This window comes from Alternaria burnsii, assembly GCF_013036055.1.
Source record: "Alternaria burnsii strain CBS107.38 chromosome Unknown 705, whole genome shotgun sequence".
NCBI lineage: Eukaryota > Fungi > Ascomycota > Dothideomycetes > Pleosporales > Pleosporaceae > Alternaria > Alternaria burnsii.
Window position 1 is genome coordinate 1,911,982 of NW_024066107.1, and position 23,627 is coordinate 1,935,608.

Sequence of the window (23,627 nt, forward strand, 5' to 3'; positions counted from 1 at the left end):
GCGGTTTCATTGTCGTGTGAAAAGCATGCGCGCACCGGCAATACAACAATACAGCAATACAGCAACAGAGCCAACGTTGGCTGACGGCTACTAGTGGTGACGTTTCTCATTCGTAGGGCAAGAAAAAACTGGGTCTGATCGTGCCGCGGGAGACACGCGCGATGTCATCACACCTCGCGTCAGCGCTAACTCGACTTGGTCAACCAATGATTGTTGTAATAGATGCGTGACACAAGCTTGCTAATGGACCGGAGTTGTGCAGCTTTATTTGAATGCTTGGAAATATCCCCCGTCTATGTCGTAATTGACGCTACACCATCTCGTTAACCCATTGCTTGCGCCTTGCTGATGCCAATATATACAAGAACGCGAAAGCGTTGCAAAACGCCAATTTGCCTCTAAGGGCTTGAAAGAGACTCCAAGCACATATGCATGGCATGGTATTGTGCGCCCATTAACACCTCGCAGAACGCTATGTCAGATCAAATCAAAATAGGAAGCTACCATACACAGGAACTAAGGAAATTCGTAGAAGATACAAGGACCCGACCGTTACAGGCCAGACAATATGAAAGTAAGTAGAGCAAAACCTTGAATAGAAGGGGACAATGTGGTAGGGCCTCATCCAGAATTTACAACGCACGTTGACCCAGAAGGTAAGTCGTCGCCAGGGATTGTTTGAGTCGCGTGGGTTATGATGAGGTCGCCAGGAAATTGTCGCAAGGGTATTCCATAAGGTTGCTGCGCGGAACAAGGATGCGAGGGCCTTCGGGGTTCACCATTCAGGGCCAGGTGAATAGCATGGGTCCAACGGTTTACTGTGTTTTCGATGAGCTGGTTCGTGGGAGATGCATGGCTACTTTTCAGGGGGATTTGGATGGATGGGCGCAGTCGGGTTTGGTTGGTTGGAATATACAACATGTCGATACATGTGCGGATGGAGTGGCATATAGGACATGGGTTATTGTAGCAATGTCGGGTTTATCTGGTGGTAACCTCCGAGACAGCCGTGCTTGATATCTAGGATTTTGGCTGTACGGAAATAGTTTACTCAGCGTTGATACTGAGCGAGCTGGGCCATGATTTCAGACATGTCTGGTGTGGGGCCAGCTTGAGTAGGTGTCTGTACTGGTGGAGCGGCGGCCTGGCTCTGGTTTGCGAATAGAGAAGCAAGTGCGGGGAACTGGTTGCCCAGCTGCGCAAGATGTGGCTGAGCTGGGCCACTGAAACCAGGGGTCTGAACAGGACTAGGCACCTGGGCAAGCAGGCGTGCAAGATCGGCATTTAAGCCTTGATTCGGCGCGGGTTGCGCATTTTGGGGTATGTTGTTGCCGGACATCGCACCGAGCAGCTGCGACAAGCTAGCACCGTCGAGGGATGCTATGAGATTAGAGATGTTGGGTTGAGTGGTTGGCAGAGACGGGAAGGGGTTATTCGGTTGAGGGAAGTGCGGTGGCAGAGTCTGACCGAAGCCATACGAGGATGATGGCGGCAGAACCGGTCGCAGCTGGGTTTGTTTGGCATTGTTGACGAGAAGACCAGCCGTCGTGGGGTCAAGATCGGCGTATTCTAGGAACACGAGTCAGTAGTCACTCATACAAAGCATAGGCAATCATACCATTGAACTGGACATTGTTGGCACCGCCACGTCGGTCGAAAATCTGGACGCTGACCTTACCTTTGGTCAGGCCAGTAGTATCGAGCCTCACAATAGCTAGGACTCCTTCGAGGATTTGTCTGCGAACTACAGCTGGTTCAGGGAATCGACCACTCAGTATCAGGACGTTACTGCGTAAGTTTTGCGAGCGGAAAGTATCCTCGACGTAGCGAATGAAGTCACTACAACAGTGTTAGCGCCTGCTCTCACGCAGCGGATGTTGAACATCAACCTACCGGGGAAGTCCCTCATTGAGCACAAGAATCTGGATATCAGGTACCTCGTGGGGCAATCGGCGTCGAAGGTCCAATCCATCTTCTGTATAGTCGCGACGTGGAGATGGGCTTCTGTGTCTGCGTGGTGGTGTCCTGGACCTGCTACGATATCGCGCATCGAACCTGTCGCGGCTTCTATCTCGTGATCGTATGCCCCGAGGAGGAGCCCGTGGCGATGGCGACCGCATGGGTCGGTAATCATCTCGATCGCGAAAGCGTCGATCCCTCGGCGACATGGAGTTTGGATGCCCTACATAACGATTATCCCTGGGCGCCGGTCCCGTCCCGCCCCTAGTATAATCCGGGGAACGCGAGCGTCGCCGCGGTGTCGGATTAGGTGGTTCTATCTTTTTCGTGTTTCGCTGGGGCTTGGATATCTCGAGGTCTGTTCTCGTCAGTCCACTGTTAACTAGTCGTGTAGTGAGGTGACTTGACATACGCATCTTCCTGCCACGCACTGCCTGTCCCTGTTCGGCATCCAGGGCCCTGCGACATGACTCCGAGTCAAGGAATTGAACGAAGCCATATGCCTGCTTGATCGATATCTGCGCGAGCCTGCCGTGGCGGTAGAAACGGTGAAAGATGTCGCGCTTGGTGACTTTTTCAGTGGGGAGGTTTCCTAAGAAAAGGTTAGGCGCATCCTTGGTGCCAAAACAATCCCATCTCACCAATGAAGAGACGCGAGCCCATGGGGAATTGGTCCCATTGCCCCTCCGTTACAAACTTCCTCTCTTGATCCAAAAATTCCTCATATCTTCTATTCACCTCGGGCGGCCACCTCTGGTCTTCGTCGTCGGGCGTTTCGCTGCGTTCGCCCGGCTGCTGCTGAGCATGGGCAGACGTTGTAGAGAAGTCCTGATTCTGCACGTTCATTGGCTGAAAAGAGCCATTTCCTCTCTGCTGGGCATTGGGTGCTTGCTGACTCTGTGGATGATAGGATCTGATATCATCGTTGGGGTCATAGTTGGGGTGCGTAGCGGGCTTATCTTGGGTAGGCGGCCTCGCAGGGAGATTGGTGGCCGAGGGCAAGGACGAGGCATGGTGTTGTGTCTGCGGTGACTGGAGGGACACTTGTGCAGAAGCATATTGAGTCGAGGGCGCATTGTTGGCAGCAGGTGTCAGAGAATCCAACAGGGCTTGTACGTCAATATTGGAGCCAGTATGCGCTCCAGTCTGGTAGTGAGCGCCTTGGGTAGACTGGGCGGGCGCATGCTGAGCAGCATAGGCATTGTCATGGGAGTATGGGTACGCAGAATGAAGACCTTGACCAGACGCGTGCTGCGCGTCACTGGCCGAAGCAGCGCGCGACTGATGCTGTGAGGTGAAATTCTGCATTGAAGAGGTATCATGCGGCTGCGTACCCATGCTGCCACCAAAACCAGTCGACTGCGAGAAAGCACCCGGCGCATCATGTCCTCCACCCTGTACGCCTATAGTGTGGAAGTTGGCGGTCGCGGACTGGTCGGCGAAGTACGGCGTGGACGTGTTCGCGTTCGCGCTGGAGCTGTGCGCCTGCTGGGGGAAATGGGGAGCGGAAGGAGCTGCAGAGTCGGTGTTGCTGAGTGAGACATCATTATAGTTTGCATCCATGTGCTCTACAAGGATGGGAATGTTGGCGGGCGACGGGACGTTTTGCGGACGCGGGCTCTCCGGCGTCAGTGACTGGTGCCGTACGTGCTCAGCTTCTTGCGGTGGACTGGAGTTGGGTCTCATGTAGACTGCGGAGCCAGAGCGCAGAGCTGGCAGACAAGGCGTGGGTGAAGGGGAAGTCAACTCAAAGCATCTACGGAACGCACCGTCGCGACAAGGGCTGGAGAGCTGCAGCAGATTGAGCACTAGAAGAAGAAGAAGCCGATGGCGGGGCTGGCTAGGTGCTATATGATGGTCGAGGTTAGATGGATGGGATGGCAGACGCGCGAAAGCCACAGGCACGGAAGCGAGAAGCGGGTCCCGTAAAAGTGGCAAGAGATGTTGGGTGCAGTCAGGCAAGGTGCAAGAGGGAATGTGGTGCAGCAGATGTTGGGACACGGCGCCGTGTCGACTCCGAGGATAGCCTGGAATCTCGAACTTCTCTGGTTAAGCTTTGCCCACGTGATGTGCTTTAGTGCCCTTCTAGCGTCCGTTATGTGGTTAAAATGGTCTTTCTGACCCTAGCCTGTGCACATGCCCGTTATAACATGATCTCATCTTGACAAAGCCCAACCCCCCGAGCAATTTGCGCGACCGGTGATGCTGCCTCGACGTCTTGTCTTCCATTCGCTCGTCCCGTTCCAGTTTCGAACAAGTGCCAGCAGTGCCGCTGGCGACGAGCTTCGCGCTGCGCGCAACTGGCTTGCGAGCCTGGATGCAGAGACGATCCCTCTGCAGAGCATTGGCGAACTGAGCTTCAGCAGATCATCAGGCCCCGGTGGCCAGAACGTCAACAAGTATGACACACTACAATAAATTTCCAAACGTGCGCGCTATACTAAAAATGTGCACAAAGAGTCAATTCAAAAGCTACATTAAAGGTGCCTCTAGACGCCCTGCTGCACCATGTCCCTGCAGCTTTGCATGGCGAGATTAGACGTTCCCGCTACGTAGCTGCTAGGTCAAATACTATAATAGTGCAGGCCGACGACAGTCGAAAGCAGAGCGACAATGCTCAAAGTTGCTACAAGCGCTTATACGAAGCCATTGCCCGGGCTGGACAAGACGCTGTCCCCGCCGAGACGCCAGCAGCACAGGTGCAGCGTGTCAAACATCTGTATGTTTTCGTCCATTGCGACGGCCCTAGCGACGGCCCGAAAGCTGATAACACACCAGACAAAAGTCTGATAACGAGCGCCGCCTCAAGAGCAAGAAGCAGCAAAGCGCTAAGAAGACGTCGCGGCGAGGCCGGGGTGATGAGTGAAGCGGTCTGCGGGGAAGCGGCTTGCCACAGCATCATTGATCAGCTTGACGCGCAGGTGACGTGGTTCAACCGTTAAACGGTAGCACGTCTCACGATAGTGCGAGTGTGGCCGTAGCGGTGTAGCTTATGGTATTCGATCCGATAAGAGATAGGAAGAATACTTCATGCAGGGAGTGCTCGGTACAATTAGTGTCTGCTGACCAAGGTCTCTTGATCCTTCACGTTTCCATCGCCGACGACAAATTCTGGAGCGCTTCATTTGCAGGCCAGTACTTGACGCCCGTCTGCACCAACAACTCCGAATCATCTCTCTTTCCCTGCTGTCGTAGCGATTCGGCCAGTCTAGCAACCTTATCGCCTTCACCACTTTCCATGGCCCGTACATACTTGCGTAGTGCTGCTCGCGATGCCTTCTGCAACGACGAATCGCTATCCGCAAGTAACCGGTGCAGAGATAACAGCCGTCGAACAGCGACTTCGGAAACCCTGACAGTTTCCGTGGGATGTTGCTGAATGGCGGAGCTTATCAAATCCAAGGCCCTGCTTAATGCAAGGGCGATCTCTGGGTCGGTAGGATCGCAACCAAATAGCAGCATGCGGAACCTGCAGATAGCGGTCTCCACGGCTTGTGGAGAGTTATCTTGCAGGTAATCTAGCACGTGCTGCAAGATGCGTGGTATGCAGGCTAGCTGACTAAACTCGGCAAACATCTCGAAGAAGCTGTCGGCGAGTTTGGCCTTGCCCTGGAACTGCTTCATGGCGGAATCGAAGACTGCCAGTGGGATAGCGCCAGTGAGTACTGGTGCAGAGGCCAAGTTCTGCAGAGCTACCTCATCCACACCGTCATCCTGCTTCAAGCTGGGATTCACATCCTCGGCGGTCACCTCGGGGAGCGCAATCATGTCTTCGTCCCCGTCCTCATCTGTGCGCGACTTGCTTGTGCGATCGATGTCCAAACCGAGAATCTTCCTCCGACCAGCGATCTTGCCAACGTAGATAGTCTCGAGCTTCGCGTATTCCAGCCACATGACCTCGGAGTTCTTGCAGAAGCGCAGCCCTCGCTGCATATAGCTCCGCGCATTGGTAATGTCGGCCTGTGTATCCATGAAGTAATTGGCCGCAAGGATCCATATGTCAGGCTTGGTAGGGTGGAGTCGAGCGACCGAGGTGAAGATGTCGTTCAGTCTCTTGTATGCCTTGTCCTTGCGCGCAAAGTCGATGTATTGCATCCATAGCACCAGGTCGCCCGGGAACTTGCGCGTTGCCCGGTTGTAGAGAAAGTAGATTGTCCGCTGACCAGAGCCCTTGTACCGTACACCAAGTCGCTTTACTCGTTTGCGGCGGAGAGCATCGACACTCTTTTCGAATTCGATGTATCGCATGTAGTCCTCAGGGTGCGAGCCTCTAGCATTGATGATGTGTTCGAAGTCGGAGCGTTTCTTCGCTATGGAGCCGATCTCTTCCTACGGATTGTTAGAAGACATGGCGTAGCGCGAAGATGCGCGTATCTTACCCGTGTGAAGATTTTCTTGCGCTCAAGCTCGTTCAGCTCCGTCGCCGACTGCTCGAGGTAGAAACGCGCCTTGTCACTCGGTCCGGCCATGTTTGCGCGTGTCCAGTGTTGCTGGCAAAGTTGAGATCAGAAAAGTTGACCGTGCCTTAGAAAAAAGTTAGGCTAACGCTGCTCCCGCCGATAGCGCCTTGGCTGCGGACCTCGGAAGCGCGAACCCTGGCCATGACAACTTCAGGAGGCTCGCGTGTCTGACGACTGCGAATCATCAATTCACGACGCTCTTTTGCTTCTTTCTTCTCTTCCAATGCTCGAGCGTCGCTGAGAGGCTACCTGCATCTTTTACAATGGTCAAGGACAAGGACGGCGACACCGTCGCTACGGTACGCGCAGGCAGACCTCACCCCCGAGAGCTCCGCATGCTCACAAGACGTAGTTCAATGGAAAATGGATATCATATTCGCATACCGCCATGGCCTACTGTATGTCCATGCTAGGCCCCTGTAATTGGCTGTACTGACGACAAGCACAGGTGCCTTTGTCGGCGCCCTCGTAGTTGGAATGTACGCACTTGACTCTCTGCTACCCCACGACGCGACTGAACATCCGCAGATGGCTACACTACCACAAGATCGTACAGAACGAGTTCTACGTTAGTCGCATGCTGCATGTCAGGCTTCAGCTATACTGACAACATACCCAGGGCTACCCAGATGAATGGTTCCCATCCGTGTCCGCGACTATCGGTGACCGCTATCCAGAGCGTTCGGTGTTTATGCTCTTCATCGCCCTCACATCCGGTATGGAACAAGGCCCGACACATAGACGACTATACTGACATATGCAGGCCCTCGATTTGCGCTCGTCGGCCTTTGGTACATCTTGACCCGCCGTCCTAACTCGTCCCTCCCCAAGTTCATCGCTGGCGTTGGCATCTTTCGGACCTTGACATGCGGGGGGTGGACATATGTGACCTCTACAGACGACCATGACTGGCACGACATTTTCATGATCTCATACCTTGTCGCGACCCTTCCTTGGACCTTGGGCTGTGTTGCTCTCAGCCCCAAGAACCCCACTGCTCTCAAGTACCGAAAAGTCCTCGCTGCCAGCTTTTTCGGAACTCTTGTGCCATTGATATACTTCTTCATTCAACACAAGGTACATCGTGTTGCCGGAGGTATGTCATCTCACTGTACTGTCAGGTCCTTGTTAATATGTTTCTAGCCTACACTATCTACGCTTTCTTCGAATGGGCACTGGTTCTGCTCGACGTAGCCTTTGATGCTGTCACGATGATCGAATTCCAACATTTGGAGATTGTCGTCAAGGATGTTCGAGGTGTATCCCGCCTGTACGTTCCTCGTCTCCCAATATAGATAGACACTCATCAAGAATGTATACTTCTTACGATCACCTTCTGACAATATACCTCTTGTAGTGCGGGCTCCAAATCTACATCAGACAGCATCCAGGAGTAAGCTGTCATTTGCTTTCGGAATGCGAAGCGTTACTGACGTTTCCAGAAAAAACAAGGACATGAGCGCGACCTTCTCAGGTGCCTTTGTCTGGTCCGGACTCATTTATGCTGCGGCAGATGTGTACAATGGAGTAAGTGGCATGTCAAGATGCTACTAGACGCAACTGACTGGTTCACAGTTTGTCTTCTGGTCCATGCTTACTTCCCTTGGCGTCTGCGTCTGGTGTAAGTTCAACTCCAGCTTCATGATTGTAATATCTTTGTTGATGACCTGTAGACTTCCCGCTTTGGCACATGGGTATCTCTGGTTATGAGGCCTTGGTTATGTGCACCATCACTCCCTTCTTCCTTGGCATCAAGCCCATACGCTACCTTGCCACTCGCTACGTCTGGTTCTTTCATTTGCTCTCACTCTCTGGGCTTCTTGCCTTTCTCGCAAAGACGCCTGTCAACCGACTCTTCGCTGTTGGTTTTGGTCTATCCATGTCGTGCCTCGCATGGTCTGCTACTTTCTTCGCCGAACGATCCCAACCACATCGCCTCGAAGCACGCATCTCTGCTTTTGCTATTGGTCTAATAGCTTCTAGTATTGCCAAGTTTGCTTTTTGGACAAACAACCCAATCTGGCCAATTATGCATGAGGCGAACGGCGGATGGAACAGGACCGGTCTTGTCGTTGCCTTCGTATCGATGCTCATATCGACCAGATCTACTGCCAGCTCTGGTGCTGATGTGCCAGCTCAGGGCCCTACTAAAGGGTCGTCCGTTTTTGCGAGCTTCGGTTTAGCAGGAGTCATGTTCGCCATGCACTCGCTGCTCTCCGACTCGAGTACGATGATCTCTTGGGTATGGGAAGGCTACCCCGTTCGGGGTCCCCTGGCTGTTCCCCATGGCACTTTGACTTTGTTAGCTATGGGATTCGGTCTTACGGTTGGGTTGTTCGCGCCAAACCTGTCGAGATCGTGGGCCTTCTACGGCGTAGGTTCAATTGGCGCTGCCGTTCTAACTACCACTAGTCACTGGTCTGGGTTCTATGGTGCCCTTGTTCTTGCCATGTACACTATGGCAGCAGCACCTATCCTTATTGCCCACGCGGCGCGCCACTCGCCAGGCCGGACGTTCGGACTCGGATTCTTGGTCTACAACTTCATGGTCCTCTTCCACGTCTGGGTTGTAGCCTACGCGTTCGTTCCTGGTGGCCCGCTCGTCCGCGAACATACAGACTGGGTCATGACAGCTATGATGCTCCAGATCGGTGCTGGCATCTTCAGTGTCTCTGCGCAACCGCCTGCACTTAAGAACTACAAGGGTAAGGCTGTCATTACTGCAGCCGCCGGTAGACAGCGGTCCTACTACCTGTACGTTCTTGGTGCCCTGGAGCTGATTGCCATCGCTACTGCCTACCTACGCTTCCCGTCATACGACTACACACCCTACCACCCAGAAACCAAGACCATCACTGCTGGTATCTGGACGATACACTTCTCCCTTGATAACGACATGTGGTCTTCTGAATACCGCATGCGTGACCTGATCAAAGAAATGGAAGTCGATGTCATAGGTCTCCTAGAAAGCGATCTCCAACGCATCATCATGGGCAACCGCGATACAACACAGTTCCTTGCCGAAGACCTAGGCATGTATGTCGATTTTGGCCCGGGCCCGAACAAGCATACATGGGGCTCAGCGCTCCTCTCCAAGTTCCCGATTGTAAACTCTACACACCATCTCCTCCCGTCGCCCGTTGGCGAACTCGCTCCCGCCATCGAAGCCACAATCGATGCCTACGGTGAGATGATCGATATCTTCGTCTTTCACTCGGGCCAGGAAGAGGACCCCGAGGATCGCCGCCTACAGTCAGAATATCTAGCCGAACGCATGAAGGCTACGCCTCGCCCTGCCATCCTCTTGTCGTACTTGGTCATCAAACCTGGCGAGGGCAACTACAATACTTATGTGGGTGAGAAGAGCGGAATGAAGGATATCGATCCGTCAGACTGGGATAGATGGTGCGAGTACATTCTCTTCAAGGGGTTGAAAAGGAGTGGGTATGCGCGTGTTTCCAGGCATACCATTACGGATACCGAGTTGCAGGTAAGTTGATCCCTCTCTTCTCGTCTATCGTACCAGAACGATGTGGTGCTAATGATGTTGATGCAGGTGGGCAAATTCGTCGTCGGCGAGCCGGAGAATGGAAACGAGCTTGTACATGAATCGCAGGTTCCTGCTGGTTTGAGATTCCCGGAACTGTTCAAGGGACATGGTGTCAGGGGGCATAGGTACCACGTCTTCAATGAGCCCAGATACTATGCTTGAGCTGGAGGCATGGGCTGAACAGATTGGGAGGAACTGAAAATTGGGTTATTTGGAATAGACTTGTACTGTATGATAACCAGGAACGGGAAAATACAGCTGTAGTATTGTTTCATCGTCCATGTGAATTCTTGGATACTACTTGTTGTCCACTACCGATACAGCGCTTCGTGTGCTGTTGCCCAGGAATACAGATGGCTCTACAAGAGCCATAACAGGACGCCCATACCCATGCATGCATTGCGCAAGTCTTTGCCACGCCCAATTCGTAAAACCCCAAATGCCGAACCCATACTTTTCGATCATTCCTTCATCCCTTTCATGATCGTCATCATCTCCCCGATTGTAACCTCCCCAGAAGCTGTTGGCTCTCCCTCCCATTGTAAAAACACAAATGCATTGAACACAACATGCGTCACGCTCATTTGGCAACAGCCGCGCTAAGAACCTGTGTCCTGAAGAAGCCTCCCTTTGTCCTCTCGATGACTTGCTGGTAGACGGACTGTGGTGGGTGGTTCATGACGACCGTGCCGGCCTGGTAATCGATCTTCGCATCTACACGAGTGTCCCGGATAAGGTTGACAATCCACTTCTCACCCTCATCTTGCGAAAGACCGAGACGAGTTGAGAGGTCCCTGATCATGTATTAGTGTGATGCCAAGGGCGGAGAAATGGCCAATACTCACTTGATATCAATCCTCTGATGGATTTTGCAGTAGCTCTCTGAGATGAGATGTCTCGCCGCATCTACGAACTGTTCCGCTGCACCCAACAAGAAGAAATCGTTCTTCAGAATCTCCTCGGTCTCGCTGAGTTTCTTCTGCGCCTCCTCGAAGTCAAAGTCGATGTACAAGGCCTTGATGAAGTCGGTGACGGGGTCACTGTATTCGTAACCCTCCTGTCGTACAATCCTGATCAAATCCTTGAGCTGCTTCTGGTACTGGTTCGAGTTGCGGCCACGGTTGCGGCCGGTAATCACGGCAGCAGAGAGGTAACGCAGGATCCAGGGGCAGTTTGTCTGGATGGTGTTGATGTATGCGGGGGAGAAGAACATGTCGGTGAGGGTTTCGCGCGAGGCTTCGTGGTTGAAGAGGGGGAAGAGCGACCAGTGGATCAACCAGGTGCGGTGCTGCAGCTGTGCGAGCGGGTTGTTGAAGAGGCGTGTGTCGATGATCTCCTTGAGCTTGTTGATCTCCTCCATGGCCGAGTCCCAGTTTACGGAGAGGATTTCGCAGGCGAGCTTGCCCCAGGTGGCTTCGCGCTCCTTGTCGCCGTCTGTGGTCTGTAGTGAGACGGAGTCAGTAAGCAAACCAAGTACGAGGGCGCGTTGGGCAGACGTACCAGAACCCTGAATCGGTAGAGCAGCTCAGCGGCGTGGGGGTATACACCGCACGAGTACTGGAACTGGCCAAACTCGAGCAACTGGTTGACCATGTCCATGTCCACACCATGGCTCTCCTTGAGGTATGCCAAGTTTTGCTGCTTGTCGCTCCTCAGGTTTGTGACGACGTTCTCGTCGTCGAGCAGGCCGCTGATCTTGCTCGTCGCCTCGTCGAGCTGGTCGCGCTTCTTCAGGACCTGGTCGCGCTTGGTCTTGAACTCGTCGGACATGTCGTCGAGGCCGTGGACTTCCTGGTGCAGCTGTCCGACGAAATCCGTCATGTTGGTGGGCTTGAGGAGTTCGAGGAGGAGCTTCTTCTGCTCGACGGTCTGGTCGGCTTCTTCATCGCTGGAGAAGTTGAGGAGCGGGTAGACGAGATGACGGTCGAGGTTGGGCATAAGCTTGGGGAGGAGCGAGTACTGTTCGGCGACGTTGGCGCCATTTGCCGCTGAGTCGGCCATGTTGGGTGGATGTCGCAGCTGTGTGGGTGCAACGTGGTGGGTGAGGTTGGTGGAGCGGGCGAGGCGCGAAATTCGTTATGTCGGCCGTGGCGGGGTGAAAAAACCCGCGACTGTGCGCAAGCGAGGTACCCTGTACGCTAAACTTGTGGTGTTGAGCCGCGAGCCATGGCAGCAGCCTGCACGTCACAACCAGGCTATCCGCTTCGTCTTCGCCGTCGCTGTGTTTGAACGGCTCCTTGCTGGAACAGCATGCCTCCATCTCAATCTCTGGTCCCGCTGCTGCGGCCATTGGCTGCCCCAAGAGCAGTCGCATGCCGACAGCACTTCCGCTTCTACACGGCCTCTTCCCAACACCCATCCACGCCCCAGCAAGCCCAGCGAGCCGCCGACCTTGCTGCCGCAGAGTCGCTGACCGAAGGCGACAGTGCGCAACCGCCCCAACAGAAGCCCGTACTGCCCTCGAAGCATCCACGAGCCGACAACAAGCCAAGAGATAGCAACAAGCCAAGAAATAGCAACAAGCCAAAGACATCGTCACAAGCACTCAAACTGTCTCTGCCGCCGCCCAAGTACGCAGTCTCGAGATCCGTCAACAAGAATCTGCCCATCTACACCGACTACAAGCGAGGAGGCAACTTGCACTTGACAACGGTACGCAAGATCACAGGAGACGTATCAGCGCTGAGGGACGAGCTGAGAGTCTTCCTGAACAAGAAGAACGAGGACGTCAAGATCAACAGCGTAACACAACATGTTGTTGTCAAGGGCCATCATACTAGCGAGATTGCGCAATTCTTGAAGGCCCGGGGCATGTAAATTCCCCAGCGAGGCGCATGTTTGACCGAAGAAAATGGGGCGCAGAACAGAGCATGGAAACGAACCCATCTCTGCTGTAGCAAAACTTGTATCATACGGGAACGAGTGCAGACGATTAACCTTGGATACCATGAGGCGTCAAGAAGCGACGAATGGGCATATTGTACACCACCATGACGGGTAGCATTGACTTCATAAAGTAATCACCCGAATTTCATTACTATTATAAGAAGCTTCAATCTGTACCTCCACATTACTGGTACAAGGCCTCCAGATTCTTCACACCCTTCGTCCTGCCTAACTGCATTTTTGAGCTTTCATCAGGTCTTGGGCCGCCGATAGTCGTACTTGAACACTTCTTAGAATGGACATACTAGTAAAACTTAGCTAGAGACCGTACAATAGTCATGCGCTGGATACCTTACCACAAAGGTTGCCCTACTCTATCGGTGGACGGGGACAGACAACCCAGCACTTGTCGTCGTCACAGCGTTCATGACAGGGTGGAGGTAATGTACCGCGCTTCTGGGCCCCCTCTCCTTTGGCCGATGGAACGCAGCATGCATAGCACTGACCGAAGTAGCACTCCCAGCGGCATCTGAGAGAGGAAAAATCCATAACGGCATTGGCGTCGGCGGAGCCGACAGCCATTGTCGGAAGACAGACGGCCCAACACTGGCCAAACATGCATTCCCAGTGGCACTTGGGCCCGCGGTTAGCAACGTCAGCCTTCCCAACGTCGATGTTTTTATCCTCATTCTCATCGACATCACAGATCATGCCGCAGAGCGAGTCGTCCGTACTACACACCTCGCGACAAAGCTTGGTTGGGATGTCCGGAATTTCCTCGATGCTGGTTTCGCTCCCAGCTACATCTTGAAGAACAGGATCAGTCCAGCATATACCAGAAGTCCAGTCACAATGGTAGAGGAAAGGGTTCTTTAGTTGCGCATGGCTCGAAGAGACGGAGATGGTGGTGTCGGTTTTCATGTCGGCTTCGTCGATGACGAGTGCGCTATTGGCCCTGAGAGCTGCAACGGCATCGTCGCCGATACATTGCCGCGTGCAGTATGTATGAATACAGACCCAGAAGCACCGCTTTGCTTCCTCGCGCTTCATTACTGGAGCCATAGAAGTCGAAGAGCTCTCAACAACGACATTGCCGGCAGTAGCAGAGTCGGAGCCGTTGAGTTGCTGGTTAGCGCGGCAACTACTACGGCATCGATAGCACTGCGGGATTGTCAGTTCATGTTCCGGTATACTCTAGGTTCAAAATCCACACACAAGGGTGGTACATCATTAAATCAATGAACTTACGTCGGGATCTTTGCATCGCAATCGGAAGCATTGGTCCTCAGTGAGGCCAATTTGCTTACAAAACAGGTTGATGTATACACAGCGATAGCAGTTGACCTCAGTTGACACGTTGTTGGGGACATTGTCTGAGGTACTGGCTGGGATAGCGATCGAGACGTCGCTAGGGATAGTGGTCGGGACCGAGACACCGCCAGTAGTGGGAATTGCAATGGGTGAAGCCGTGGTCAAAGCAGCCAGCAGGAAGAGCGCGAGAATTTTGAAGAGCTGGAGCGGAGTCATCTTGATGGTTGTGTCGTGGTTGCTTTGTGTGCGTCAAGGAAGGGTGGGGCGGGTGAACGAAGAAGATAGAAATCGAAGGTAATAAGAGCAAGTACGGGTCGGAGCGGATCAAAGCAAACGGGAGTGTACCCGATGAGGGAGGAGGTGAGAGTCTGGCGGAAGCAGAAGCGTGTTTGCACTCGGCTCCGTACGCGAACGGCGGTCTAATACGGCGCGCAAGAAAATACTCCCTCGAGGTGGCACGCGAAAGTCGGAAGGCAGAAGTGAAAGTAAAAATGCAATATGAAGAAAATGATATGGAGAGGAAGACGTTGGACAGGACATACGTATATGATGGGCAGATTGTAATCGGTGGCAACATCCTCAGCACTTTGTTACCATGCGATTGAAGCATCATCATCATCAGAGCCGTCGAGAGCTCACAAGAGTTCTTGCACAGGAGATTTGCTTTGGATGCATAGTGCTTCATTGATGTTGGATGTTGTCATTGAATAGCTCCACAACGCTGCAACGTAGATATGGAAGTTGCGTGGGTGCCGACGGTACTAAACTTCCGTTGTTGGCTTTTATTGGCGATAAGTGATCACATGCACACTGACTGGTCCTTGGAAGTCTCGACCATGACACTGGTGCAGACAGCGATCTGTACGTGAACAATATAGTCTAACGTACGACCGCGGATTAAAATCGCATGGCGACCGTGTTTTCATGCTTATATCACACATGTTGGTACCTGTACGAAGGAGAAATGCATACAAACCGACGCGCGAAAACTCGTCTGAAGCGCAAAAGTGCACACTTTAAGCGTTGCAGGCCTATATTCATAAATCACCGAGCGTCATAGCATCCATATCTCATTTACTCAAGTACATCCGCTCCGGAGTAGCTGTACCCTTCTGTGGTTTTGATGGACCGACGTTGAATTTACATTCAGGCTATGATCAACCATACCTACTTGAGCTGGTCGACACTCTGGACCCTGACGACAATAGGCCCAGGAAGGAACCTCCACTAGTAAGCTACAGGGTGGCACTTAGCACGAGGCAGTGGTAGGATCGACTGTTCCGCAGAGCGCGCTTTCGCTGGACCAATCTCGCTCCTATTTATTCACCTTGGTCTGTCGCATGCCAGGTATCTTGAGACCCTTACGGATATAACGTTCGCGTATCTGTCGATCGTGTAGGGCTGTCGAATTGGTAGCTCAGAAATGCCATGATGGTCCATGCGGTTTCGCTAAACCCGATCTAGCAGAGACAATCCGATCCCACCGCACCCGTGTATTGTCGACTGCCGTGTGATCGATGCGCTGTATGAAGGCTTGCTTCGACGTGCAGCTCGCTCCAAATCTCTAGTATCATATGGCCATCTTCAAATTCCTAAGTCAGCCAGTGACGCAAGTAGTTTTTTGCCTTGATCTTGACTTTGGCTCACAGAAACGCTTTTCCAGAGAGATCCTGGGTTTGCCTTCTTGTGCTCGTCTCGGCCAAACGTGTCGCTACGAAACCGTTGGTGTGGAGTTGCCACCATTCATAGGTCACGTCACGGATCACGGTCCGTCCATGAATAATTCTATGTCTGAAGGTAATAGCCGACGAAGCCTACCAGTATGACTCTTGCATAATGTGCCTTATTGTACCGTATGCTACTACCTTTTATGTTACGAAGCAAACCTTTAAACCCAAATTCGTGGTATAGATTGAACATTAGTGCTGCCAGCCCATTGTGGTATCGTATGCAAACCGGATTTCATGAATTCATGTAACCGACATAAGCCACTCTCAAGACGTAGGTTGGCTGTGTCGTAGGGCATGCGTATCGCTTTCTGATAACTGGCGATGGAAATTCTGAGTACAAAATCTTAAAGCTTTTATGGATATCCTTGAAACCAATTCGAGAAGCAACACGCGTAGGGATCGCACTATCAAAACTCGCGGGCTATACGTATGCCTAGTAAGAAGTCGGTAGGATACAACATTGGGTAGATTGGACAAGTCTCCAAGCTGGCCAAACGGCGTTGCAACAGCAGATGTTCCAGTTCATGCTTCGTGTGAAAATGATATCTCTATGAGTGTCTTGGCTCCCAGGCTTTGTTTATTGCGGCTCAGAAAGGTCTAAATACAAAGTAAATACACAGATCTTGGAAGGCGATCTTGAATGATCAACCGTTCTGCGTCTTTGAAAAGCGATGCACCCATGCTTCGAACAGGTTCAGCACAGGAGAATGCACCTAGTCCTAGTCTGCAGGGTCTACACTTGAGGATGCTGCTGGGAAATTGCACGCTCTCACTGCGTCCAGAAGTGTTCCTGGGCGACCCTCTCTACGCGAATCTGGTTGTTTTCTCTCGGAATCTCTGCGGCGGTGACGGCGTGCGACTGTCGGTGTTCGTAGGTACGGCTAGGGAGGCCAGCGGGCTGGAGGTGTGGATAGTCTCGGCTAGGATGAATTCGCGTGGTAAGGGTGCTCATGAGCGCATGCGTGGACGACGGAACTGCAAACGCGTAAAGTCGCCTGGGGAGGGCCTGGGGAGGGTGCAAAGTTCTAACTCCCAAGTTCGAGACGAGATCCGGACTTTGCTGATCAGAGCAACTCTTGGCGACAAAATCGAGAGAAGTAGATCGACCTCTCCAATGCAGAGACAATCTAACTCTGCACGTTGGACGTTCCTGAACACATTTCAAGTACACCACTTGTGTGATATGGGTAGTCCAATTGTGTGAGGCCATCTTAAGGGTCGCTTTACGACCTGCTGGGACCTCGATACGAATCAGTGTTTTTGGATTAGGAGCATTTTGGCGGCCGTTTGGCGAAACATTTGACCGACATATTGGGAGAACTGAATTGAACCTCAAAACATCTGGGCAAACGCGCTCTTTTTCAGCAGTTTAGCAGGCATTCTAGACAGCTGGTGCATAGCAAACTGCTAGCAACCTACAGCTACTCACCTACCTAAGCATCTGGAGAGCATTTGGGATCCGAGCGTCACTCTTTTGCTGCCCCTGACTGGCTGCGGGATCTTGTTCCGGTCTTTAACCTTTACCAAGCAAGGGTCACCGACATCGAGCGGACTGACGGCAGTATCGGAGGTTGGCCGCACCTGACAGCATTGATCGAGATGAGCATAGGCTCTGCATGAATACCGTATGTTCAGCACACAGTCTAGTCTAAGGGAACAGAGTCACGGGGATAGCGATAAAAAGGCGACACGCTAGCTTATATCCAGTAGTTGTGTATACTGAATCCAGGGTAGCGTGTCGCTTTTTTATCGCCATCCCCGTGAGTGACGCTGCACCTCAATCTAGCCAACACCACAGACATACCGGGCATCGAGCGTTCTCAACAGGTGAGTTATAAGCTCAACTCCTTTTTCACCGCGTCAGAGAATAAGGCATATGTCCTGGCGAATTGCCAAATGACTAATGTTATCGAGACTACGTTAGAGCTGGCCAGCCTTTTGCCCCGTAGCATATCTAGCTCGCACCTGCCTCGCTTCCACGTGTGACGTACCTTGCTTGATCTTTCTTAGTTCCTATCGAACATTGCCGACAAGATCCTACAGATGCCACTGCTTCGGTAAAGTCAACGCGCAAATCCAAGAAGTCGTCAGAAGGTTTCCCAAGAGGATAAGTTAACCGATTGCATATTTTTGGTACGCACTTCCAATGCTGGCTATTCTGTCAATTCATGGCGAGCGCTATCGTGAGACACAAGGCACAAGCCAGGGCACCAGCTAATACGACGACAGGTACATTTTGATTCGAACGTTAGATTTGAATTCCTATATATGGGGTAATCTCCGGTACCTAACCAATACTTAAAACATATTACTGACTTTATACAGTAAATTCCGCTCTAGGAACGGCTGGTAAGTGGATCCATGAGGTTGCGGCGACAAATTCCGCTGATCTGCATAAGCCTTACCTGTCGAGCGCGCCGCGTTAAGTGTGAGTGTTCTGTTGCAGAGCGCTCCTTCTCATACTGATCCTACACGCAGGCGACGAAACCCGTCCAGTATGCAAAGCCTGTAGCAAGAGAAGCCGTCCTTGCCAGTGGGAAGAGCCACATACCAAGTTCAAGGATTACTGGCCTGATGGACCTTCATCAAGTCGATCTGCTGCTGGTGGCACCGATGACGAAACCGAGAGTAAGAGTGACATGATGGAAGTTGACGGTATCGAAGGAGTCGACGGCATTGGTAGAGGAGATGAAGCCGTTCGCACAAACAGTTTCAGCGAGGAGAGTTTCAGCCGGAACACTTCACCGAGACGACGGAAAAACAGTCGGACCGACGGAGTATCGGAGGGCCAATCTACCAGCGTTTCCTCACCGTCGGCTCACTTATCCCCAGGCTCACCATATTTTGTTCCTAGGTCCACGAGTACACCAGGTGGTGCGTCGGTGGCGAGTCTGCTGCAGTCGCCCGACCCGGCCGGCATGTCAGAGGGCTCGCTGCCGATGTATACCCGTCAGGCAATGCAGCAGGCGCACTCGCACTCGCATAACCGAAGGGATATGCCAGAGGGGGCGAGAAACTATCCACCTCAGCATTTTTCTTTGACACATGAAGAAGCCCTGCTGGTGCATCACTATACCGAATATCTTGGTCGTTGGCTAGACTGCACAGACGCCACACGTCAGTTTACACTGGGCGTGCCGGAAAAGGTCAAACAATGCCCAGTACTTTGCCAAGCTGTCATGTCCTTTGCGGCTCGCCACTGCAGAAAAGACGCAACAGCTGAAGCAGCCTACCAGCGCTGCATTGTCCTGCTCATCGAACGATTGAACGAGCAAGCGGCTAGCCACGATGAAACTCTTTTGTGTGCTATCGTCATACTGCGCTTCTATGAGCAGCTGAACGGTAGGTGCTGCTATATCCTTGTGCTTTTCCTGCCTAATACGTACCTCTAGTGCCGTCCAGCACTGGTTCTGATGATGAACAGCATCTCGCAGGCTGCTCAGCCATTATTCGATCATCCCAAGGAAATCACTACGTAGATCCATCAGCACCTACATTGCGCGAAGCTGCTTTTTGGGTTTACGTACGCCAGTGCCTCTACAATGCCACCATCAACCAGCAGCCACCTGATATCGACTTCTCATTACGGTTGCACCCAACCCCAAGCTCCCTGCGAGATGCACACCCGCTGGCACGATTAAGATTGGAGACCGCTTGGGCGAACCAAATGACATGGAATCTTGCATGTGTTGTAAATTTCTGCTTCGATGGCAAGGAACCACAGAATGAGAAAACTCACAAAATGCGACAATGGAAAGAGCTATGGGACCTTGTCCAAACGTGGATGCGTGACAGACCCGACGGTTTTAATGCGATCTTTGAAGGTCCAGCCAGCGACCAGGGCTCGTTTCCTGAGATCTTGTTCACTGCCGACTGGCACAGTAAGTCCTGTATCCACCCCGAGGTCCATTCTTGCGCTGGTGCTCACGAACTTATCAGCTTTGTCGTTTGTATTTTACCACTTTGCCTGCATTATGCTGTTGCGTTACAAGCCAGGCCCGAAGTTTGCAATCCGCAATGTTGGGAGGCTTTCTGAAACGGATGTAAGGACCCCAGCCACCAAGAAGAACATGTATTTACTCATCCAAACAGCATCGAATCTTATCGCATGCACGCGCCATTTGCGGAGCCTGTAATAGTTCACCGGAGACTGTTCCATTGATGATTACCGTCTGCCATACCATCTTCATATGGGGGCCTCTTATATGCGACCCGAAAGAAAGAGACCAGGTAGTACAGCTCCTGAGTGACTTCGAGAAAAACCATGTGTGGCCGACAACCTGGATCAGCAACGCGTTGAAAGCTGAATGGGGTATGCCTGGCTCGTCCACCTCTCCAGCTTAACACCGTGGAGCTTGGTCTTGAGTCGTCATTGACCATTTGCCCGTAGATACTGCGGTTAAGGCAGTCGCTAGTACCAAGTAGAGTCCACCCTTGATGGTGATCCATAACCTCCCCCAAAAGCAACCATCAAATCAGGTGTTGGAGGTTGTGCAGGATACCCGACGTAAGGAGTGAGGTGCTCCAGTATCTGGCAGCCAGCACCATCGTGTTTTGTACCATAAACATACCATTAACAAAAGTAGCCGCTCAATACCGTGACCAGATCCATATACCCCTCCCCCTTGTTAAGCTCAATACGGGTATCTCATTCCATTTTACGACACCAAGGATGTGGCTATAGCTCCAGACATATCAGTTGTCAGACTGAATTCGTGTTTTGATATGCTCCACATCTCGCGAACCAAGTTTCCGGGCAATTGTTCCGAGTGTATCATGGGATACAAAGGCCAGAGCCTCTTCCCATTTGAAGAGCTACTGTATATCGTAGGAAGAACTGAATGTTCTGGTGTACTCATGTCCGCTTAGTCTGCAGTTATGCATGTTATGTGACCCAACCGTCTACTCGATACGATATACAGTCTTTATGTGCACGCTGAATCTAGATAGCTTGGCATCTTGACAAAACGCAAGCTCCGAAGTCTACTCCGGGCTTCGGTCAAATAGACCGAGAGTGGTCTGAGCTGTACGCGTGTAGCCGTGACTGGTGACTGTACGAGTGGTAGGCCTGTCAACCACGTGGTTTGTAAGCCCTGTATGATGTGTTTGTTCCGTCTCATAGTCATGAGCATATCTAGTTTCTCCGTTCGTGATGATTCCAATGGTGCTGACATCTGCTGTATGTCGAGACACTTGCTGAAGTCTGATCGAAAGCTCTTTGCATCGAAAGCTCTTTGCGCAATGCAACATATATCAGATCTTATTTTGATATGATTGAGCTTGGAAACACACAAGAAGCTCGCTACTAATATCAGTTTCACCACCAGAACCGTTGGTGAAGCGCACAATCCTGAAGCAACGAAGTTTTTTCCAACATCATTCTGACCTTCTCTGTGTCCCCAGAGAGAAGTACCAACGTATGACAGACCATCTGCTCATTGCTTGACCTCGGAGGCTTTCTGAGTGCAACAACCGCAGTAGATACATTTGTTTCCCAATGCCACGTTCCCGCACGCACCCGACACGTAGCCAACCGCCAGGAGAAAGTACCGCTGACGCGCTCTCCTTGTGTGGTCTCCTGTGTATTCTCCAATCGTGGACGTACTTATGAATTTTCATGGGAACTACTGTCGAGTAGCTACGTCACTTTTGACAGCCGGGAGTTTGTTCCAGTCCACTGTTCCCTTTCGCGTAAGTCGTAACGAAGTGTAAGTCATGTCACATGACTCTCAGTACAACGAGACGTCACAGGGCTTGTTGGGTCTGGCATAGCGTTCTTAGCTATCTCCCCCCACCCCCACAGCTTACCTTCAGCATGCATCTTCTTATGCAACGTGCCCTATGGGGCTATAGCCCGAACCACCTCTGGCGAAGGCTCAGTTATACGCCACTGGACAGGTACCACCTCCACGACTCAAGTGATTATCGCCTCCGAATTTAGGGCATTAAAGTGCGTTCCTTGATCGAACAGCATTGAAGCCTAGCATGCACCGCAACGACTCGGTAACAGACTATGACAGGCTACACATTGATATGAGAGAGATAATGAGTTTTCAATCTGCATTGGACATCCGGGTACTGGGCGTCTGTTGCGGAAGCGGGCTGAACCAGCTCAACTTCGCGCTGGTCCGGTACCGTCAGTCCTCACCTGACGCTACATTGCGTCTAGAGCTCGTCCAAGTTAGTGCTCTCGACACTGTACTTCTCTGAATGCTGATCAACGACAGAGCGGCTCGATGCCTACATCGCCTCCTGTTCGGAACCATATCCTTACCTCCCTCCACGAAGCAGAACACGAATCCTCGCCAGTGGCATGCGCCAACGCGCTACTCGGTTACCTGTTTTCCAAAGGCATTAGGAGCTTCTGCGATAAGCACGACATACCGCTTGCGTCCATTGACCTGGTCGGCACACACGCGTTAGGTCTAAGGCGACCTGGTGTGCCCGAAAGCAACGATTTGAACACGCATCCGCTAGGGTGGAACGCCAATGTCAGCGCTCAGACTGGCATCAGTACCGTCTTTGATCTTACAGTCGTTGAAGCCGGTCTCGTAAGGCCTCACATATCTCCTATCGCCTACGTTGACAGACTGTTCTTGAGACACGCGTCTAAATTTCGCGCATGTCTGAATATTGGCGAGCTCGTAAATTGCAGCTTCATCCCTCCTCTATCTGACGGGGGTGCTCGAGAAACATGTTGTCGCGACTGCGGACCCGGAAGTCTACTCATCGACTACGCCATGAAATATTGCACCTCAAACGACCGAAACGAAGACAACAACGGAACATTTGCGACGAAAGGGAAGCCTCACGAAGGCGTTATGACACAATTTCTTGAGACATACGACTACTCACGCATCCTGCCTTCGCTCAGCGTAGCCTGGGAAATGTTTGGCGATCACGAAGCGCAAAGACTCATTGATGAGTGTGTCTTCTTGGAACTTTCTGAAGCAGACATCGTTGCTACTGTTACACGCGTAACAGCTGAGAACATTCTGAGGCAGTACCGCAGACTCCTTGCGCTCAGTTTTCCTGCTGGTCAGAACGTCGACGAACTGTTTATCAGTGGGCCGAGCGCGCGCAACGCGAATATCATAGATTACCTCGAAGCAGAGCTTCCCGAGAGCGTGATAACGAAGCCTCTCGATGATATAGGCATACCGGGTGACGCAAACGAGGCCGTATGTTATGCGCACCTTGCGCTGGAAGCTGTGCTTGGACAGCCTGAACGCTACTCTGCAGAACTATCACGGTCTTGGAGCCAGCCGGGCCATGAAATTGTACTGGGGAGAGTTGTGCGGGGCGAGAATTGGGAAAACCTCACCACTTGGCTGCAGAAGTTTGCTGGTGGGAAGCCACGACGCCTCGCCAAAACCGTGAGGATAGTCGGTAGCGTCGAATCTGGCATAAAAGACCTCGGGCTATGACGACAGGACAAGAACGTAATTTTATATTGAAGATGAAAAGGGGGTTGGGAAAGTTGGGAAGTAAAGGGAGGCAGTACCGCGCTTAATTTTGGGGCAGACCCACCAGGGCAGCTTTGACTTTTGTTTCGCGGAGTTCTGTCAAAGAAGACTACTTACGTTATGGAGAGATACGAAGCTCGAGATACAGCAGGGAAGGTTAGTAAAAAGAGCAATGTGAGCGCATTCGCTCTAAGTGTTCAGTCAAGCCGCGTATCCATGTTCGTCAGGTTCTGTCCGCTCTTGCAACGAAGCCTTTATCTTAGAT

At 52.1% G+C, this 23,627-nt stretch overlaps 8 protein-coding genes across 8 annotated transcripts; 4 read left to right on the forward strand and 4 right to left on the reverse strand.

Moving 5' to 3' along the window:
- Positions 1-1,051: 1,051 nt before the first annotated feature.
- On the reverse strand, positions 1,052-3,645 carry GT037_000675 (uncharacterized protein; the record flags this gene model as incomplete). The annotated part of the gene is made up of 5 exons (XM_038925722.1): positions 1,052-1,569; positions 1,619-1,839; positions 1,894-2,317; positions 2,372-2,551; positions 2,601-3,645. The coding sequence occupies 5 exons, from the start codon at positions 3,643-3,645 to the stop codon at positions 1,052-1,054; spliced, it is 2,388 nt and encodes a 795-aa protein (XP_038791578.1).
- Positions 3,646-4,161: 516 nt separating this feature from the next.
- On the forward strand, positions 4,162-4,825 carry GT037_000676 (peptidyl-trna hydrolase domain containing protein; the record flags this gene model as incomplete). The annotated part of the gene is made up of 3 exons (XM_038925723.1): positions 4,162-4,358; positions 4,418-4,678; positions 4,738-4,825. 3 exons carry the CDS (start codon positions 4,162-4,164, stop codon positions 4,823-4,825), a joined length of 546 nt encoding a protein of 181 aa, XP_038791579.1.
- A 218-nt stretch (positions 4,826-5,043) lies between these two features.
- GT037_000677 (hepatocellular carcinoma-associated antigen 66) lies at positions 5,044-6,428 on the reverse strand (the record flags this gene model as incomplete). Its single annotated transcript, XM_038925724.1, has 2 exons — positions 5,044-6,288; positions 6,339-6,428. The coding sequence occupies 2 exons, from the start codon at positions 6,426-6,428 to the stop codon at positions 5,044-5,046; spliced, it is 1,335 nt and encodes a 444-aa protein (XP_038791580.1).
- A 254-nt stretch (positions 6,429-6,682) lies between these two features.
- GT037_000678 (calcofluor white hypersensitive protein precursor) lies at positions 6,683-10,131 on the forward strand (the record flags this gene model as incomplete). The annotated part of the gene is made up of 12 exons (XM_038925725.1): positions 6,683-6,718; positions 6,772-6,817; positions 6,868-6,898; positions 6,948-6,987; positions 7,039-7,135; positions 7,183-7,515; positions 7,563-7,689; positions 7,777-7,812; positions 7,862-7,946; positions 7,995-8,040; positions 8,093-9,909; positions 9,976-10,131. The coding sequence occupies 12 exons, from the start codon at positions 6,683-6,685 to the stop codon at positions 10,129-10,131; spliced, it is 2,850 nt and encodes a 949-aa protein (XP_038791581.1).
- A 418-nt stretch (positions 10,132-10,549) lies between these two features.
- GT037_000679 (eukaryotic translation initiation factor subunit 6) lies at positions 10,550-11,970 on the reverse strand (the record flags this gene model as incomplete). The annotated part of the gene is made up of 3 exons (XM_038925726.1): positions 10,550-10,763; positions 10,815-11,410; positions 11,470-11,970. The coding sequence occupies 3 exons, from the start codon at positions 11,968-11,970 to the stop codon at positions 10,550-10,552; spliced, it is 1,311 nt and encodes a 436-aa protein (XP_038791582.1).
- Positions 11,971-12,219: 249 nt separating this feature from the next.
- GT037_000680 (uncharacterized protein) lies at positions 12,220-12,786 on the forward strand (the record flags this gene model as incomplete). Its single annotated transcript, XM_038925727.1, has 1 exon — positions 12,220-12,786. The coding sequence occupies one exon, from the start codon at positions 12,220-12,222 to the stop codon at positions 12,784-12,786; it is 567 nt and encodes a 188-aa protein (XP_038791583.1).
- Positions 12,787-13,224: 438 nt separating this feature from the next.
- GT037_000681 (uncharacterized protein) lies at positions 13,225-14,382 on the reverse strand (the record flags this gene model as incomplete). Its single annotated transcript, XM_038925728.1, has 2 exons — positions 13,225-14,016; positions 14,104-14,382. 2 exons carry the CDS (start codon positions 14,380-14,382, stop codon positions 13,225-13,227), a joined length of 1,071 nt encoding a protein of 356 aa, XP_038791584.1.
- Positions 14,383-16,536: 2,154 nt separating this feature from the next.
- Positions 16,537-23,323, forward strand: GT037_000682 (uncharacterized protein; the record flags this gene model as incomplete). Its single annotated transcript, XM_038925729.1, has 9 exons — positions 16,537-16,881; positions 18,126-18,169; positions 18,222-18,245; positions 18,296-18,324; positions 18,375-19,238; positions 19,289-19,777; positions 19,836-19,939; positions 21,876-22,076; positions 22,124-23,323. 9 exons carry the CDS (start codon positions 16,537-16,539, stop codon positions 23,321-23,323), a joined length of 3,300 nt encoding a protein of 1,099 aa, XP_038791585.1.
- Between the last annotated feature and the right edge of the window lie 304 nt (positions 23,324-23,627).